At 36.4% G+C, this 18,236-nt stretch overlaps 1 protein-coding gene across 3 annotated transcripts in view; it reads right to left on the reverse strand.

Annotated features, from left to right (window-relative positions):
* EIF2B3 (eukaryotic translation initiation factor 2B subunit gamma) overlaps nt 1-12,001 on the reverse strand; it is a 97,497-nt gene extending 85,496 nt beyond the window's left edge. For 2 of the 3 annotated variants that reach the window (XM_023535071.1, XM_011367572.2), the window contains exons 1-3: nt 11,862-11,993; nt 9,038-9,194; nt 3,431-3,576 (exon numbers count right to left, since the gene is read on the reverse strand). In XM_023535071.1, the coding sequence (XP_023390839.1) occupies nt 3,431-3,576; nt 9,038-9,185 (294 nt within the window). In that variant the 5' untranslated portion in view covers nt 9,186-9,194; nt 11,862-11,993. Of the gene's footprint in view, nt 1-3,430; nt 3,577-9,037; nt 9,195-11,811 lie in introns of all 3 variants that reach the window. The other variant, XM_011367573.1, reaches the window with a different exon arrangement.
* Nucleotides 12,002-18,236: the final 6,235 nt, after the last annotated feature.

The raw sequence follows: 18,236 nt of genomic DNA on the forward strand, positions 1-18,236 counted from the left end.
TTCTGACCTTAGGTGCAAGGAGAAGCCCTAAAATAAGGAGTATTTGATCAAAACCAAAAGAAGCAGTAAGTTGGGAGTAAAATGTCCTTTTGGCATCTCCTCCTCATGCCCTCTCCTATTAAAAGTTGCCATTATTACTTCTCAAGCCTCTAAGAGTTAGAGGAACTCATTTGCATGAGATTCCCAGGACCTCCAGTTCTGGGATAAAATAAAAATAACATTTCTAAGATTTAGCGATTAGAGAACAGAGAGAGTTCGCACCTCCATCCAAAACTTTTAGACTATAGTTAAAATGGCCCTTGGGAGGAACACTAAACACCCTACGCTTCTTGGTAAACCTGGCATCTGTCCTTGTGAAAGAATAGAATTCTCATTTCATTATCCTAGTGAAATCCCCCATATTTTCCCTAAAGAAATAAGCAGCTGCACTCCAGAAAGTAACACACCCAACATTATGGTACTGGAAATCCCCATCCCAATCAGAACCACCAACTTGGGTGGAAGCTTAGAAAAACAAAAAGGGAGGCCAGAAAGTGAAAGGACATGTGTATATATATATATATATTGCACTGGAGGCCCTGGCCAGGGCAATAAGATAATAAAAAGAAATAAAAGGCATAAAGATTAAAAAGATGTAATACTGTTTTTATGTTCAGGCAACATGATGATGTATATAGAAAATCCTAAAGAATCTACAATTTAACAAGGTCACAGGGTAAAAAGTCAATATACAAAAACCAATTGAATGTCTATATACAAGCAACAAAAAACTGAAAAATAAAATTAAAAATACCAGTTACCAAAAATAAATAAATAAATTTAAAAAATAAAAAAAAATCAAAATAATAAAAATAAAAAAAATACCAGTCACGGTATCATTAAAAACAATTACCTAAGAATAATTTACCAAGAGATGTTTAAAATCTCTAAATTGAAAATTATAAAACACCATTGAGAGAAATTAAAGGAAACCTAAATAAATAGATGTTTGAAAATTGGAAGAATCAATATTAAGATGTCAATTCTCCACAAATTGATCTATAGATTCAGTGCAATTCCCATAAAAATCCCAGAAAGCTTTTTTTTATTGTAGAAACTGACAAACTGGTTCTAAAATTTATGGAAATCCAAAAGACCAACAAGAGCCAAGACAATCTTAAAGAAAAGGAACAAAGTTGGCAGATTTACACTACCTGATTTAAAGACCTCCTATAAAGTTAAAATAATCAAGACATTATTCAACATGGTACTGAAAAAAAAGGCAGACACATAGACCAATGGAACAAAATAGAGAGGATAGAAATAGACCACACATATATGACTAACTGATTTTTAACTAAGGCACCAGGGCAATTCAATGGGGAAAGTCCTTTTAACAAATGGTGCTGGAAAAACCAAATATCTGTATAGAAACAAATAAACCTTTATCCCTACTTGACCCCAAACACAAAATTAAATCAAGATGGGTTGTAGATATAAACATAAAAACTAAACCTATAACATTTTAGAAGTAAACGTAAAAAAATATCTTCACAAAATTGGATAAGCAAAGATTTCCTAGACAAGACACAAAAAGAACCATAAAAGAAAAACTCAGTAATCTGGATTTCATCAACATTTAAAACTTCAGGTCATCAAAAGATACCATTAAGAAAATGGAAAGGAAAGCCAGACTGGCAGAAAATATTCACAACACATATCTGATAAAAGACTTTGCATCTAGAATATATAAAGAATTTCTATACCAATAATAAAAAGGCAATTCAATTAAAAAATAGGCAAATGCCTTGAGCAGATACTCCATGAAGATATACAAATAAGCAACAAACACACAAAAAGGTGGTCAGCATCATTACTATTAGAAAAACGTAAATTAAAAACACAATGAGATACTACTACATACACACCCACCAGAATGGTTAAAATTAAGAAGACTGACAATACCAAATGTTGATAAAGAAGTGAAATAAATGCAACTCTTACACATTGCTGATGGAAGTATAAAATGGCACAACTGCTTGGAAAACAATTTGGCAGTTTCTAATAAAGTAAACCCTACAACCGAGAATATTATCATCAAAAGACTTGCAGAACAATGTCTGTAACAGCTTTATTCATAATATTCAAAAATTAGAAACAACTTAAATGACCATCAACAGGAAAATGGGTAAATAGTGGTATATTTATTCAATGGAATACTCAGCAATAAAAAAGAACTAGTAAAACCTGCAATATGAATGAATCTGAAAAATATTATGTTGAACAAAAGAAACCAAAATAAAATTGTATGATTCCACTTGATCTAGTTCATGAACAAGCAAAATTAATATATGGTGCTAGAAATCAGAGCAGTGGTTGATTCTAGAGGTGAGAGACTAAAAAGAAACACAAAAGAAATTTCAGAGGTGATAGAAATGTTCTAGATTTGGGTAATGGTAATCGGGGAAGTACACACATGTCAAAACTCATTGAACTGTATATATTGCTTAATATCTGTCTATTTTACCCTGTGTAAATTATTCCCCAATAAAGGCAAGGTGGGGAGAAGGCTATGTAAGTTTCTGCACTATTTTGTTCTTTAGTGCATAGGTAGGTTGAACATACTAATAAATGTTTGTAGACACCAGAAAGAGCAGAAGAAAGTCTGTTCCCCAATTCAAACAAGATGGCAACATTATCACACAGACTGAATTTTTTCCAGAGAACATCGATTTTAGAATAATTATGATGGATCTTTCTCAGTTTATGGGCCACCAGCCACTGAGGAGACTGCATCCTCAGACCCATATGCTCTTTTTTTTTTTTTTTTAATCCCTCCCCCTTTCACTTCTACCCTTGACCTAAGGATGTTGCCATCTCCCCTTAAGAACTGGATCTCTGAAGGCAGGGGCATCTCCTCCCATACACTCAGACCTTCTGCGTATAAAGCAGTCATGCTAACCACTACTCTATGGAACCACCCCCATATACTCTTGTTAGTTTCTTAATCAAAGGAAACTAAAAGTTCAAATATTATCAGATAAAGGGATCTGAAATTTTTAAAAGTTCCTTTGTACTTCTTTCCAGTTAATCTGTCATCTGCAGAGTCAACCGCTGCTCTGATTTTTATCACTATATAATAATTTTGCTTACTCATAAACTTCATATAAATGGAATCTTTTCAAGTAAATTTATATCTTTTTTTTATAAAGTTTTTTTTTTTTTTATAAACTATTACTCAAAAATACTGGAAACCAGTGACTGCGACAACTAAATGTCTAAATCTTCACCAGTAGTCAAACTAAACACAGTTTGGAAGCGTACATGGGCAACAAAGTATGTGATGCAAGAATATGTATTTTAAAAAGCATTGTAAACTCTAATGCACTAGAAAAACATAAGATAACATTTATGTTCAATAAATAACAAAAATCAAGAAATAGTTTTTCACCTTAAGTTTTGGATATATGTGGCGCAAAGAATCTGCAGTTCCCTTGTCGGCTTCATCAGGAATACATACAATATCTAGCTTCATTTTCATCTTGAATTCTGCAGATAGGGCCTTTTGGACATCCCTGGTTGTGACAACGATGACTTCTATAGCACAAAAGAAAAAAAGAAGGAAAAATACAAAAACTCTCCTTCACTTAGATAATGGTTTCATTATTTCAATTAGATTTGGTCTGTTTCTAGATTTAATAATAACAGCTGATATTACTGAGCCTTTTCGATGTATTTTACATATGTTCTCTCAATTCTTGTAACAATCTCATTTCATAAATGGAAAAACTTGGACTAAAAGTTGCGTGACTTTGTTCAGGGTCACACAACTAGTAAGCAATGGATTCAAGATGAAACTCAGGTCTGTCTGATTAGAGCTCACATTTTAATATATTATATGCCACTTCTTGATGCAAAAAAATCATGAGAACATTCATCAAAGCATATACAAATTGGATCACATTTTAAATCTTCATTCGCTACAAAGAAAGCTATCACCACCTCCCATCGGGTTTGTAATTAGTGTTTCACTGAGAATTACTATGAACCCTTTTAAGAGGCAATTTCCACATAACAGATGTCTACCTCATTCATGTAGCTATCAATGACAGAAAACTTGGGGTTTTTGTCATAGATATTTGGTAGCGTAAAGTAATCCACTGCAATACAACATGTGTTGCTGATGTCTGAAGATGGGATTTTAGCAACTCTAAAGTGGAACAATTTCTACATGTTTAATGATAGTGCTCCAGGTCATAATTATCTCTCCCTTTCACTGTAATTATTCTTTTCTTTACATTTTCTTTCCTCTCCTCTTACTTCTTCTTTTCCAAGTCATTTACTCTTCCTTCCTTTTTCTTCTTTTCCCCACTCTGCTTTCTTTCGGTTACTAACTCACTCATTCTTCCAACAAATACAAATACATTTCATATGTAAAGGACAAAATAGGCACTGAGAATTCAGAAAAGAACTCAACATGGTTCCTGTTCCTAAGAAACTCAACATGGAGATATTATTATTTTTATTTTCTATTTTTTTTTAATGGTGACATTGGTTAATAAAGCCAATAAGTTTCAGCTGTACACTTTAACAATAAGGCATAAATATATTTACAGTGTGTTCACCTCCCCTAGTTAGATTTCTTTCTGTTACCACATATTTGACCCCCTTAACGCCATCTACCTCCCCCCACCCCCCATCCCTTACCCTCTGGTAACCACTAGTCTATAGTCCATGTCCATGAGTCTCTGTTTGTCCTGCTCATTTGTTGCTTTTAAGTTTATATCGCACATGTAAATGATATCATGTGATTTTTAACTTTTTCTGTCTGGCTTAATTCACTTAGCATTATTATCTCGAGGTCCATCCATGTCGTCGCAAATGGCAGTATTTCATCTCTTCTTATGGCTGAGTAATATTCCATTATATATATGTACCACAGCTTCTTTAGCCAATCATCTATTGTAGGACACTTCGGTTGCTTCCATGCCCCAGCTACTGTGAATAATGCTGCTACAAACACCAGTGTGCAAATATCTTTTCAGATATGGGTTTTCAAGTCTTTGGGGTAAATAATCAGTAGAGGGACTGCTGGATCATATGGTAGATCAATTCTTAATTTTTTGAGGAACCTCCATTCTGTTTTCCACAGTGGCTGTACCAATTTGGAGTCCCACCAGCAGTGTATGAGAGTTCCTTTTTCTCTGCATCCTCTCCAACATTTGTTGATTATAGCTTTTCTAACAGGTGTGAGATGGTATCTCATTGTGGTTTTGATTTGCATTTCTCTAATAGGTAGCGATGTTGAGTATCTTTTCATAGATTCGTTAACCATTCGCATGTCCTCTAGAGAGAAGTGTCTGTTCAGGTCCTCTGCCCATTTTTTGATTGGAATGTTTGGTTTTTTGTTGTTATTGAGTTGTATGAGTTCTTTGTATACTTTAGATATTAGGTCCTTATCAGAGGCATTGCTTGCAAATATATTTTACCATTTGAATGGTTGTCTCTTTACTTTGTTGACAATTTCTTTTGCTGAGCAGAAGCTTTTTAGTTTGATGTAGTCCCATTCATTTATTTTAGCTTTTACTTTTCTTGCTTTTGAGGTCAAATTCATAAAATCCTCTTTCTTTAAGTCCAAAGTCCTTGAGTTTGGTTTCTATGTTTTCTTCTATGCATTTTATTGTTTCAGGTCTTATATTCAGGTCCCTAATCCATTTTGAGTTAATTTTGGTGTGTGGTGATAGACAATAGTCTAGTTTCATTCTTTTGCTTTCCAGTTTTGCCAGCACCATTTATTGAAGTGGCTTTCTTCTCCATTGTATGTTTTTGGCTTTTTTTAATTGAAAATTATTTGCCCATATAAATATGGGTTTACTTTCAACATGGAGATATTAGATATGAAAATTATTAACTAAGAAAGGTTTCAGAGAAGGGACAGACTTTGGGGTAGGCCATTCTCAATTTAAGTCCAACAAAAATTTCTTTAGTATGTACTGTATGTAAAATGCTGATGTTATAAGGTGAATTAGACACAGTACTTGCTCTCAGATTAGTCTCCCATGCCACTAACTATAGCATAAAATAGGCCTTGAGAGGTACTAAGACATAAAAACAAAGTGTGATGGAAGCATAGTGGACAGGGTGATTGATACTGTTTGAGATTCCGAAGAGAATGTGACATTTCCATAGGTTGGAGAGGACATTTTAGGTAGAGTGGATAGAGTGAAGGAAGTAACTACAAATATGGGACAGTCTAATAATTGAACCAAAACTTTCTGTATGGAGAGAGAAAAATGCTAAGCAGGGCTATGTTAATTTCTCTAAAATCATGAACAATGAAAACAGAGTGAACGTAGACTTGGTTATTAAACTCCAGAATCCTATGTTTAGAAGGTAATTTCTGACTGTGCCTCAGTAAAAAGGAATTTTCTATGCAGTTGCTATTAAATATACTACAATAGGCCACCCCCAGGCAAAACTAAAGATACAGCAAAAGTAAAACAAACAAACAAAAATTACAGATGACGAATCCATAAGGAAATTAGGATATTTTACAGTGTCCTAATTTCCTTTAATAAGATGAGTCCTTCGCCTGTGAGATTGAGCTCTAAAAAGAAATTCTATTCCAACACATGTCTCTTAATATGAATGTCATATAGACTACTGCATAGAAATGCTCATGGGTCTGTCTCAGGAAAGCAATTCTCATAGTGGAATGAACACTGGATCACAAGACTGGGCCCCAGGATCTGGCACCACCTAGATCTGCTACTCTGATTTGCTATACCTAACTACAGACCACCTCAAACTCATTATCTTCGTTCAAATCTGTCCCATGTCTTTTATTCCCTTTCCTATTTATTGGCATCACTATCTACCTTGTCATCCAAAAAGTAGAAGGAATTCTTCCCTCTTTTTCTACTTCCCCTCTTCTTAATATACCTTCCTCTTTATCCTTAGTGCTATTCTTTAGTTCAGGTCTTCTTCACTGCTGGTGTGGATTTCTGTATCGATCTTCTACTTTGTTCTCCTGCTTACAGTCTTGAGTTCCTCAAATCCATTCTTCATACAGCTTCCAAAGCAATTTTTTTAAAATGCAAATTTAAGTTGTAGAATTTATCACCATAAAGTTGTTCATAATATTCCCTTATTAGCTTTTTAATGTCTGTAGGATCTGTAGTGATGTACCCTTTCTCATTCCCATTATTAGTAATTTGTGTTTTCTCTTTTTCTCTGATTAATCTAACTAGAGATTTAACAATGTTGATTTTCTCTAATGCTTTTTCTATTTCATTTATTTCTGCTCTTATCTTTTTACTTAATCTCTTTCTTTCTGCTTATTCAGGTTTCATTTGCTCCTCTTTCTAATTTCTCAAAGTAGAAGCTTAGATGATAATTTGAGACATTTCTTTTCTAATACAGTGCTTAATGCTATAAATTTTCCTCAGAACACTGTTTTAGCCATATCCCTCAAATTTTAATACCATGTATTTCATTTTCAGTAAGTTCAAAATATTTTCTAATTTCTCTTGTGATTTCTTCTTTAACCTATGGCTTATATAGAAGTGTGTGGTTTAATCTTCAAATATTTAGGGATTCTCTTGATATCTTTCTGTTACTGATTTCAAATTCAACTCTACTATGGTCAGAGAATATATTTTATATGGTTCTGATTCTTACAAATATTATTGAGACTTGTTTTACTTCCAAAAATATGGTCTATGTTAGTAAAAGTTCTAAGTACTTTGAAAGAATGTGTATTCTGCTTTACTGGGTGGAATGTTCTATAAATATTGATTAGGTCAAACTATAGAAAATCATAAGGAAACTACGAAAAGGGAGAATTAGTAAGTGTATTAAACAAAATCACAGGATAAAAGGTCAGTATAAAAAAATATACTTTTTATGTACTAGCAACAAACAACTGGAAATGAAATACAACAATCACCATTTACAATAGCATCAAAAGTATAAACTACTTAGAGATAAATTAAATATGTGTAAGTCTTATACACTGAGAAATATAAACCACTACTGAAATTAAAGAAAATCTAAATAAATGGAGAGACATACCATATTCAAAGATCAGAAGACTCAGTATTAAGATGTGATTTCCCTTCCCACTGATCTATGGATTCAATTCAATGCCAATCAAAATCCCAGCAACGCTTTTTGTACAAATTGATAAGATGATTTTAAAATATATATAAAGATGCAAAGGACTTAGAATAGTTAAAATGCGACTCTAACCACATTATAATTTTTTTAAACATTTCACTGGTTTCCCATTGCTTTCAGGAAAAACTAAATCCCTCAGCATGGATTATAGGCCCTTTATAGCATGACCTCTGCTTCCCTTTCTCACTAAATCTCTCTCTCTCCTTATACTCTGTATTACAGCCATATGGAATGAATAGCAGTTGCCAGAACATGCTGTGAAAACCATGAGTGTATCTCTGCATGGAATGCTCTCTCCACACTGGTCAATCCGGTATTCTATTTTTCAAGACTCAATTCAAGAGTCAGTTACTCTTGAAGCCTTCCTTGAATCCCTCAAGTAAAAAAGCAACTTCTTCTGTATTCTCATTTCTAATGTATCTCTGTTATCATATGTACCACACTACACAATGATAATCTATTTACATGTGTATCTATCCATTAGACTTTAAGGTCTAATGGCGATCGGGACCTGAGCTATCTTTTCCATTCTGTACTCCAACACTTAATATATTACTTGGCACATATAGATTGATTCACGGTAAGTACTGACTGTGAGGCACTTGGATTCCCACTCTGCTCTTTCTGATATCCTTATAGGGCTTGTTTTAGGTTGTTATGGAGACCAGCTCTAAAACAGTAATACTTAGTTCTATCTTCTCAAACTTTTCCACACAGCAATAGGGTACTTCAAGGCTCCTAATTTAAAGAGGTCAGTCTCCATCCAATGATGAGTCCTAGTTTTCTTTCATTCGTACCCTTTCACTCTCATAAAACTAATAAATCATTGAGCTCAAACACTCTAAAAATTTTATGAGCACATCTCATTACCAGAGCTCACCTTCAAATCCAACACGCTCAAGCAAGTTCAATGGGTACCAAATTAAAGGTTTGTTCCCAACTAGAAGCAGAGGTTTAGGAATGCTGGAAGTCAGGTCTGTCATCCGAGATCCCCCTCCAACTGCCATTACTACTGCTTGAAATTCCATTTTTACAAACTGTAATCACAGAGAAAAACAATTAACAAGAAAAAAAAAGTAACAAAAATCAAAGCATACACAGTACTAACCCTATTCTATATAGGTTATTGATACCCACTTAGGTCAAATACATCACTTCCAACTTTAACTACCAGAATAAGAAAGGCTCCTCAGCTGTGGTATAAACATCACTTTTATGATATTCTCTTACTCACCATTACATACTCTCAGCTCCAGCCTGGGAAGATCAGCTAGAGGAATGATATGAATTTTTAAAATCTGGCCCTTGCCCTTGAGTTGCTCAGTTAAGTGGAGAAGACAAGTTCAGTAAATTACAATATACTATCATTAGTGCCATATCAAAATGTAGAAGGCAAATAGTGAAGGTAACACTTAAGTCTTCCTGGAAAAGACAGGGAAGGTTATATAGGAAGGTAATGCTTGAGTGGCACTTAAAGGCGTAAGAGTTTACCAAGTGGGCTTCTGATTCAGTTCTTATTCCTTGAAAAATTCTTAAAACTTCTGGCTAAAATTAAGAGCACAAATCCAAGCACATAAGGTCTCAGAAAAGTATGAAATGGCTTAAGATTCCTTTACTAATTCAGCCATCTGCTTCCATCTTCGCATTATCCTATGATAGATATTACTATAAACACAAATGTAGGCTTGTATCTGAATATAGATTTGCAGAGCCCAATTGCAGAAACAAACCAAATTAATTTTTTTTCAAACTTAAGGTAATAAATGAAACTGTTTGACCTTCAAAAGAATGTCTTTACAGCAGCTACCATAGGACAAGGTCATAAATAGTACAAGGTCATAAATCCTTACTGATTTAAAAGTACTCTTTGACTTATAACAAATGATGTAACCTTTTTAATACAAGTGTGAAATGCAATGTTCGGAAAAAGAATTTATTTATTTAATACCGAACTTGCAAATAATGTTGCACCTTTACTGTAATTATGATCAGTCCTGGACCCCTATATCCATACCTAAACTGCAGCACTTACACTCACTATACCCAAGGCACAAAGTGAAGGCTCTTGCACAACATCCACACTTAAAGATATAGTAACATTGAACACAGCAAGCATTGCCCCAGATTGGAATTCAACTTCAACTTCGCACTATATGAATCCCATCACATCTGACGTTAAGAGCACTGTATCCTTCAGAGTTAAAAGACCCGAGTTTGAGTTCTGGTTCTGCCACTTATACGTGAGGTGACCAGGGGCCTGACATTTAAATCGCTGTGTCCTCAATTCCTAGAAGGGAGCCTGGTGGTTAAGTTCACAGACCCTTGAGTCAGACTGACTGGGTTTGAATTCCAGCTCTACCATGTATTATTAGTTGTGTGAACTAGTGCAAGCTACGTAACTTTTCTATGCCTCATTTTCTTCCTTCTCTAAGTGAGGATAATTACAGTTTCTACTTCACAGAGTTGATGTGAACAATCAATTAATCTATGTAAAGCACAAATAATAATGTCAATCCCACAGCAAGCACTATAAAAGTGTTTGCTATTACTAGACAGATGCTAGATCATGGAAAGCCTTCTGTGCCAACTGAACCATGCTGTTGCATGATCCTGGTTTCTGTACTGCTATTTTTGCTTCCTTAGGTGCCTTTCTCCTGTGCCTAGTAATCAATCACTTATGAAACTTTTAAGACTCAGTTCAAGAATCATCTTGTCTAAAAAGCCATTCTTAACCTCTCCTACCCTTCAGGTTGAAGCCACACCTTTCTTTCCTCTTACGTGCTTCCCCTCTTCTATGTACAGATCATCTCTGCCTTTACAGGTTATAACACGCATGTATTTAAATGTCTATTTCCTGTGAGTTCCTTGAAGGCAGGGACTGTATTTATCATCACTGTATTCCCAGTACTTAATACAATTCCCATCAGATACCAGATAGTCAGTGCTTGTGGAATGAGCATCTGTGACCCTCACAACAACTCGTGTAAGAGTGAAGCTTAAATGTATGCAGAAGGGACATTAGAACCCAGGTTACTAGGAAATGAAGTTCCTGCTGTCAGTGAGGTTCTGGGTGATAATCATATCCATAACAATGATACAAGGAGGACTGTCAAACGCCTTAGTGCCGTTGCCACGGCTATGGGTGAAGAGAATGGAATCAAGGTAACGAGAGGGGGCGGTCATGGCATCTCAGACATGCTTCCATCTCAGCACTCATTGCCTTCTCCGCCTGCAAATTGGTAAGATAAAACACTGTATCATAATTGGCCTCTCATCCAGACTTTATTGTATTCCTCTTTATATTTCATCGCCTTGCACCTAAACAACTAAAAATAGGCAGAATAATGAAGTGCTGAAGTGGAAAGAGCCCAGGCACTGCGCTAAGAGCGTCTGGTCCCGAGCCTGGTGCTGACTCGCTGTTACTTCGAGATCCTCCCCTCCCTGAAACTCAGTTTCTCCATCTGTTGCTCGGATTCTCCTCCAGTTCCCTTCTAGTTCAGACACTTGGCTCCATGGCCAGCTCGGGCAGGGACTCGAGCTGGCGGCTGTAGGGCTGTGCACCCCCGCCCACCCCCTCGGCTCTCCTCTGCCGGGCTCGAGGAGCCGCCTCCCTCATATGAAGCGGGGCCCGGAGGCCCCCACCGCGCCGCTCACCCCGCCAGCCAGCTCGAAGGGGCCTGGCAGCGCAGAAGCCGCAGCTTTACCTCAGCTCTCAGGGTGCCACCACAGCTTCCAGCGCTCTCCACGCCTGCGACTGAAAGCGCCAAGGCGCAGGCGCGCGATGGCCGAACCGCTCGATGGGACGCGCGGGGCAGGCTCGCGCAGAAGGGACGAGCGCCGAGCGGCGGATTGGGGGCGAGAAGCGCGCCGGCCTCCAGGAGGAGAGGAGGCGGGGCCATCCTTGCTCTTCCGCCCATTCACAAATCACCAACACCCATTGAGTGTCCCTCCCAGTGCAGGGCTCCTGGAACCCAAATTGGGCTAAGTCCCAGTTTTCAGGGGATTCTCATTCTTCGATCTGGTTCCGACTACCAATCCATGAAAAGAGCGCTCATTGGGAGCAGCAATTTGGGGTTAGCCAGTGGAAAAATCTTCCAAATACCTTTTCAGGCCAGGGATTGCCAGGGCTTTCTATGTTCATGATACCCAGCGTGGAGACTCACATCGGCTTTCTGAACCAGACTATTTATGGTATGGAAAACATCCATCTTCAGTCATCAAAAAAGCGGGGGATGGATGGAGGGGGGAGGGTCAGCGAAGACCTCACTGAGACAGTGGCACTGAACAATGGCTTGAACAGAGTGAGTCCGGTGGATATCTTGGGTAATAGCCAGACTAGCCAGCAATTGCAAAGGCCCTGAAGAGACTGTATGTTCAAAGAACACCAAAGAGGCAAATATGACTGAAAGGAAGTAAGCCAGGGGGAGAATGAATGATGGCAGAAGAGGTCAGAGAGGCAATAGGGAGATGGAGAATTCAGGTTCTGTGGGTCTTGTAGGCCAGGGGTCCCCATTCCTTGGGCCACAGACTGGTACCCGTCCATGGCCTGTTAGGAACAGGTGGCACAGCAAGAGGTGAGCGGCCCTTGAGCCAGCAAAGCTTCATTTGTATTTGCAGCTCCTCCCCAGCACTTAGCATCACCGCCTCAGCTCCACCTCAGATCATCAGGCATTAGATTCCCATAGAAGCACAGGTCCCTAGTGCCAAAAAGGTCCCTGGGGACCACTGTAGTAGGCCATTGCGAGGACCTTGAATTAAACAGAGAGGAGAGACGATATGACAGGTTTTTGAAGAATCACTGTAGTTGCTGTATTAATAGACTCTGGAAGCAGGGAGATGACTTAAGAGGCTGCAGTTGCATAAGAGACCACAAACGCCCGAGTCTAGACAATTCCAACAATCGTGAGAGGTAATAATAAAATAGTTGTTGTTTTAAGCAGTAAATTTGGGGGTGGTTTGTTAAGTTGCGGTAGATAACAGGAAGAATGGTCATTTTCTTTCCCACACATTCCTGCAATTTTATAATCTTTCGGAAACTTCCTTTTTCTATCCATCTCTTAAACGTTGAATTGCTTTAGCTACCTGCCAGTTGGGAGGCAGAGTCTAATTTCTGCAATAAAAATAAAGGGGTTTGACTTCATTCAACAGTATTTATTGAGTGCCTAGTATTTGCCAAGAAATGTCTTAGATGCTAGATGCTGGGGATACAGCAGTCAACGAGAAAGAGAGTACTTGTAATTTCTCCCAGACTTTCAACCAGAAGAATAAGAGCTTGGCTTAGATTGTGCTTAAAAAAAAAAAAAAAAAAGACCTGCGGCCATATCCATAAAACCAGCCTATCCCTGTATTGCCTCTCCTTCGCTTTAGGATGCTGGGGATCAGTTATTAAATAATCATTTATTTTAATTAAAATGTAACACAGAGTGTGTTGGTAAAAGCCAACTGTGGATTGATTTGGCCACAAGAGGCCTGAAACTTGACTTCTCTTTTCTTATGCAGAAAGGTCCTCTTTCTCCTTGGTATTAGCTCAAGTAAGCAGAAGCCTTGAGAATTACAGCATGGTTTCGAGGTGAGAACTAGTTACGAAGTAAGAACAGCATTCAAACTCATATCTAGTGTCAGTTTTTAAATGCTCATGTTTAAACTAGCAAATGTTTTCAGGGAACTAGAGGACTTCCTCCTCTAATTGAGGAAGTAGTTGAGGGATTACTTCATTTAAATTCACTTTAAATTGTTCCCTTAGGGCACTGGTTCCCAAACTTTTTGGTCTCTGGGCACTTTCCGCTCTTAAAAATTATTGGGGCCCCTGAAGAACTTTTGTTTATGTGGATTATATTTATTGATATTTGCCATATTGAAAACTCAAACTGAGAAATTTAAAAAATTATTTTAAATTAAAAATAATAAAACCACTACAATGGTAACATAAATAACATTTTTATGAAAACATGTAAGTTTGTTTTCAAAACAAAACATTTAGTGAGAAGAATGCCATCATTTCACCTTTATATAGGTCTAATGTGTGGCTAAATAGAAAACAGTTGGATTCTCCTATCAGAAGTGATACATTGTTTGAGATGAATTATATGATGAAAACCTTACCTCACACAGATACGTAATTGGAAAAAAGATATTTTAATAGCCTTGTAGGTATTGTAAATATTTGTTGTGGATATTCTTCTTTGATAATATACCAAAACTCATGAAGTGGTAGTTTGTTAAAGATTAGTTGCAATGTAGAATCATATCAATGAACATTTTGTACTCTGTTATAATACTTGCACTTTAGACATTTATCTATGCATGATCTCGCAACTTGATGCATCAATCATTTGCAAAATATTGGTTTACTGAGTTATACAGATCTTCTTGACGTTGACTCATTATACTATACAATATTTTAAAATTCACGTTTGTTAATATCATCACCAATTTCACCAGAAAAGTTCTTAAATACTGGAAAGCTGGCAAGCTTATGATGACAAATACAAGTTTTCCAAACTTCTGATTTTCTCTTGAAAGCTCAAATATTATCATTGGCAAATACTGTTAGTGGCTCTTTGAAGTGATTGGCTTACTTCATTCATTTTGATAAATTGTTAGTCACAGTTTGTCGGTTGTTCTTTTAAGTAAATATAGTGTTCTTTGAAAAAAGCAGTAGTTCACAAAGCAAACAGTCACCCAAATGCTCTTCCTGGAAACAATCATACTTCTTTAGTAAGCACAGAAGTATTATATGTGTACTTCCTATTTCATCACATAGAATATTAAAAAGATGTGTACCCAAGGGCCAAGATTTAATAAAATTATTGCTTCACAAAGACATTCTTAAGTGAAATTTACTTTGCTTTATTGTTACTTTTATTTTAAGTATGTGGCAGTGACAAATACAATGACTATTAGTGCTGTCTGGAATCACTACTTTGATTCATACTAAAGCAACAGCAGTTTTTACTCACCATTGCAATGCAAATATTAATATAAGGAAAGGGCAAATAAGGTTTTAGTATTATTATAAAAATAGTTTTGACCTGACAGATTCCCTGAAAGTTTCTCAGGGACTCCCAGAGGTCCATGGAGCATACTTTAAGAACTGTCGCCTTATGGATTCCTTCTTTCTGGCTCCCACTGCTTCTACTACTTACATTAAGGCACTCACCACGGGAGGGTCGTTGTCCTCTTTTTCATGTCTTCTCTATCACGCGGAGAGCCCTTTGAAGACAAAAGCTATATCTTATTTGCTTCTCTGTCTCCAGGTCCTAACAGGACCTAGGACATACTAAATAAATAATAGCGAATGAATTAAAAATTTCTCATAGATTTTCTCTCGACCTCCCATTTGGTGGTGGGAAAATCGGGCTGAGGGCCTGGGCCACTGACATCTCTTTTTCTGAACATTCCTTCTTACGAAGTCAATCCATATTATTATCCTTCATGCCTAGCCTCATCCTTATTATTTATTTATTAATTATATGGGAAATACTTAATAAATGCTAATTGAACACAAGGCTGTTCTGCTCACATTTCTTCCCCAAGGGACATTTGCGTGTATGTGTTTGTCTGTAGTGGGGGAATAGTTTAAGAAGGTCAAGCTTTAAAGGTCTTTTTGAACTGTGGGAGACAAAAGAAACCTTTCAAAAGTTGGGCCATGGCTCAGAAATACTCTTCCCACGGTCTGCAAGAGATCTCTCTTTGGGAATTTTGCTGGCCATGTCACAATATTCATCTACTCTATTTGGCCGTGGACTTGTCAGAGGAGCAGGAAATTATTATTTTTAGAGGGCCGAGTGAAAGATAAAAATGAAAAGAGAAACTATTTGGCAACCAATTGCAGGTCCTAAAATATTTGTGTTTTGTTTTTGTACATAAGCCCAGCAGTTGCTTGATATATTCAGAAGTTAGAGAACAAATGGTGCTAGTGTTTACATAAAGAGCTTGGAAAGAACCTTCATTAACTAGGACTTCAATATTTCCTTTCAAGCACACAGAATTTTTATTGTGAGTGCAATAAAAAGTCAGAATCTGGACATTTATGCTCTAAACTGATGGGTCAATTTTTAAAATAAGTGATTGGTGGTTTTTCCCTTTTATTGAAAACAAAACTTCAGATAGCTGATTTTTCTTGTTTTTAAATTAGAAAATTTGGTTTATGGGCCACAGTTCATTTATTTATTGAGCAACTATTTATTGAGTGACTACTATGTGCCAAGGACAGTTTTAGGCTCTTAAAATATATTAGTGAACAAAAAAAGGATCCACCCCTCATCCTAACAGGGAAAGGCAGCATAAATTATAAAGAATTTTAAATTATAAATGAATAAACTGTGCAGTATATTAAAAGGTGATAAGTCTTTTGGGAATAAGAAAAAGTTAGGCAGGAAGGAGGGACAGGGAGAGGGAAACCACCACAATGACAGCTATGAAGTCTTAGAGTTTTATAGAGGTTATTGAAATTTGGGACTTCTAGCTCATTTAAATCTTTCTACAACTTTCTAATAAATTTAGAAGCAAATACAAAAAGAACAGATGACATCAGTAAAAATGGTGATCCTCCAAAAATTCTCTCCTCCCTAAAAGCACTGAGAATACTGTCAAAATGTCAGAATCAACTTTTTTGGATGTTCATCATGAGCAGTGAATCTTATCACTTTTTTCATTGTGTTGGTGATTAGTCACTGCAAATCTCTTATTTAGTTCATATACAGATAGCAAAGAATGTAGCTGTGTTGCTTCTTTGTCTCCCAGTGATAAACTCATGTGACATTTTTTAAAAAATGAGTAATTGAGAATTGACCAATGAAATGAAAGTGTAGCAAAGAAATGAAAGGTGATAATACTGGAAGTGAAATTCAAATTGAATACAAATGGAGTTACAGATGAAATAGCTGATCATAAGAATATTGACACAACTGTCGTGAGCAAGTATAGATATGCAGCCAGAGGAACTTAGTGAAGGCAACCTTATCTACATAAATGAGGAAAGTGGTTGTGACAAAAAGGCTGAAGATGTCCCAGAGGCAGCAATGCCAGCAAAACACTTCACATTAAAGGAATTCTCAAGGATATTTCATAAAATGTGCAAAGAATAAAATGTTGGAGCTGATCCAAACTTAAAAGAGTATGACAGTTCATCGAGGCATATTGAAGATACTTTTTCCATAGGACAAGAAAAAAGAGGCAAGCACTGTTCAAATTGCTTTTGTTAAGTTTTTACAAAGAAAAAAATTTGATTCTCAATTTCTCTAAATGCTTCAGATTACAATGTACTAAATAAATAGTACTTTTACTATTTTTTCCATTTCCCTATATATTTATAAGCGACAATAAGAATTTTTAATTTTTGACAAAAATTTTAAAGGTCATGGAACAATGGTAATTTCTCCCATTGACTATTAAGATCTCTTTGCTTGGTTTCAACTTTCAGGGTCATTTTTACAGTCTGGCAATGTGCAAAATAAGGATTTCTTACATATAAAAAATTTAGCATAAAATAATGATAAGTATGTGAAAAGGAAGCATTTTAAATCACTGGTAAATGAATAGGTACTTCAAAAAAGGAAGCTGAGGACATTGGTTAACAGCTAGTATATAGTCAAGCTAGGACATGAATATAGGCAAGGTAACTAAATATTGTGCTCTTAACTAATATTTTATATTGCCTTCCTCTGGTCTATATCCAATACATGGTTTCTTCCATAAAGATTTTGCATTCATAAAATTAAAAAGTTTGTACATTAGGAAAGAACTTTTATGAAATTAAATGGCAAAGTACAGACTAGGAAAATATTTGCAACACTTGACATAACAAAGGGGTTAATATAGAGGTTATAGCACCTTAGTTACAAAGTCAGCAGGCTTTAGAGCTGGCAGACCACCATCCAAATCCTAGCTTCATCACTTACTACTTATGTGACCCTGGGCAAGTCATTTAATTAATCTTTGCTCTAGGTTTCTCATCTGCAAATGGGCATCGTAATAGTACTTGCTTCATAGAGTTGTTCAGAAGATAAAATAATAGACGTACAGAACTTAGCACAGTGCCTTGCTGTGCTTATTATGCTAGGGCTATGCAAAGATTG

The sequence above is a fragment of the Pteropus vampyrus genome, unplaced genomic scaffold (genome assembly GCF_000151845.1).
Source record: "Pteropus vampyrus isolate Shadow unplaced genomic scaffold, Pvam_2.0 Scaffold135, whole genome shotgun sequence".
In the NCBI taxonomy this organism is placed as follows: Eukaryota; Metazoa; Chordata; class Mammalia; order Chiroptera; family Pteropodidae; genus Pteropus; species Pteropus vampyrus.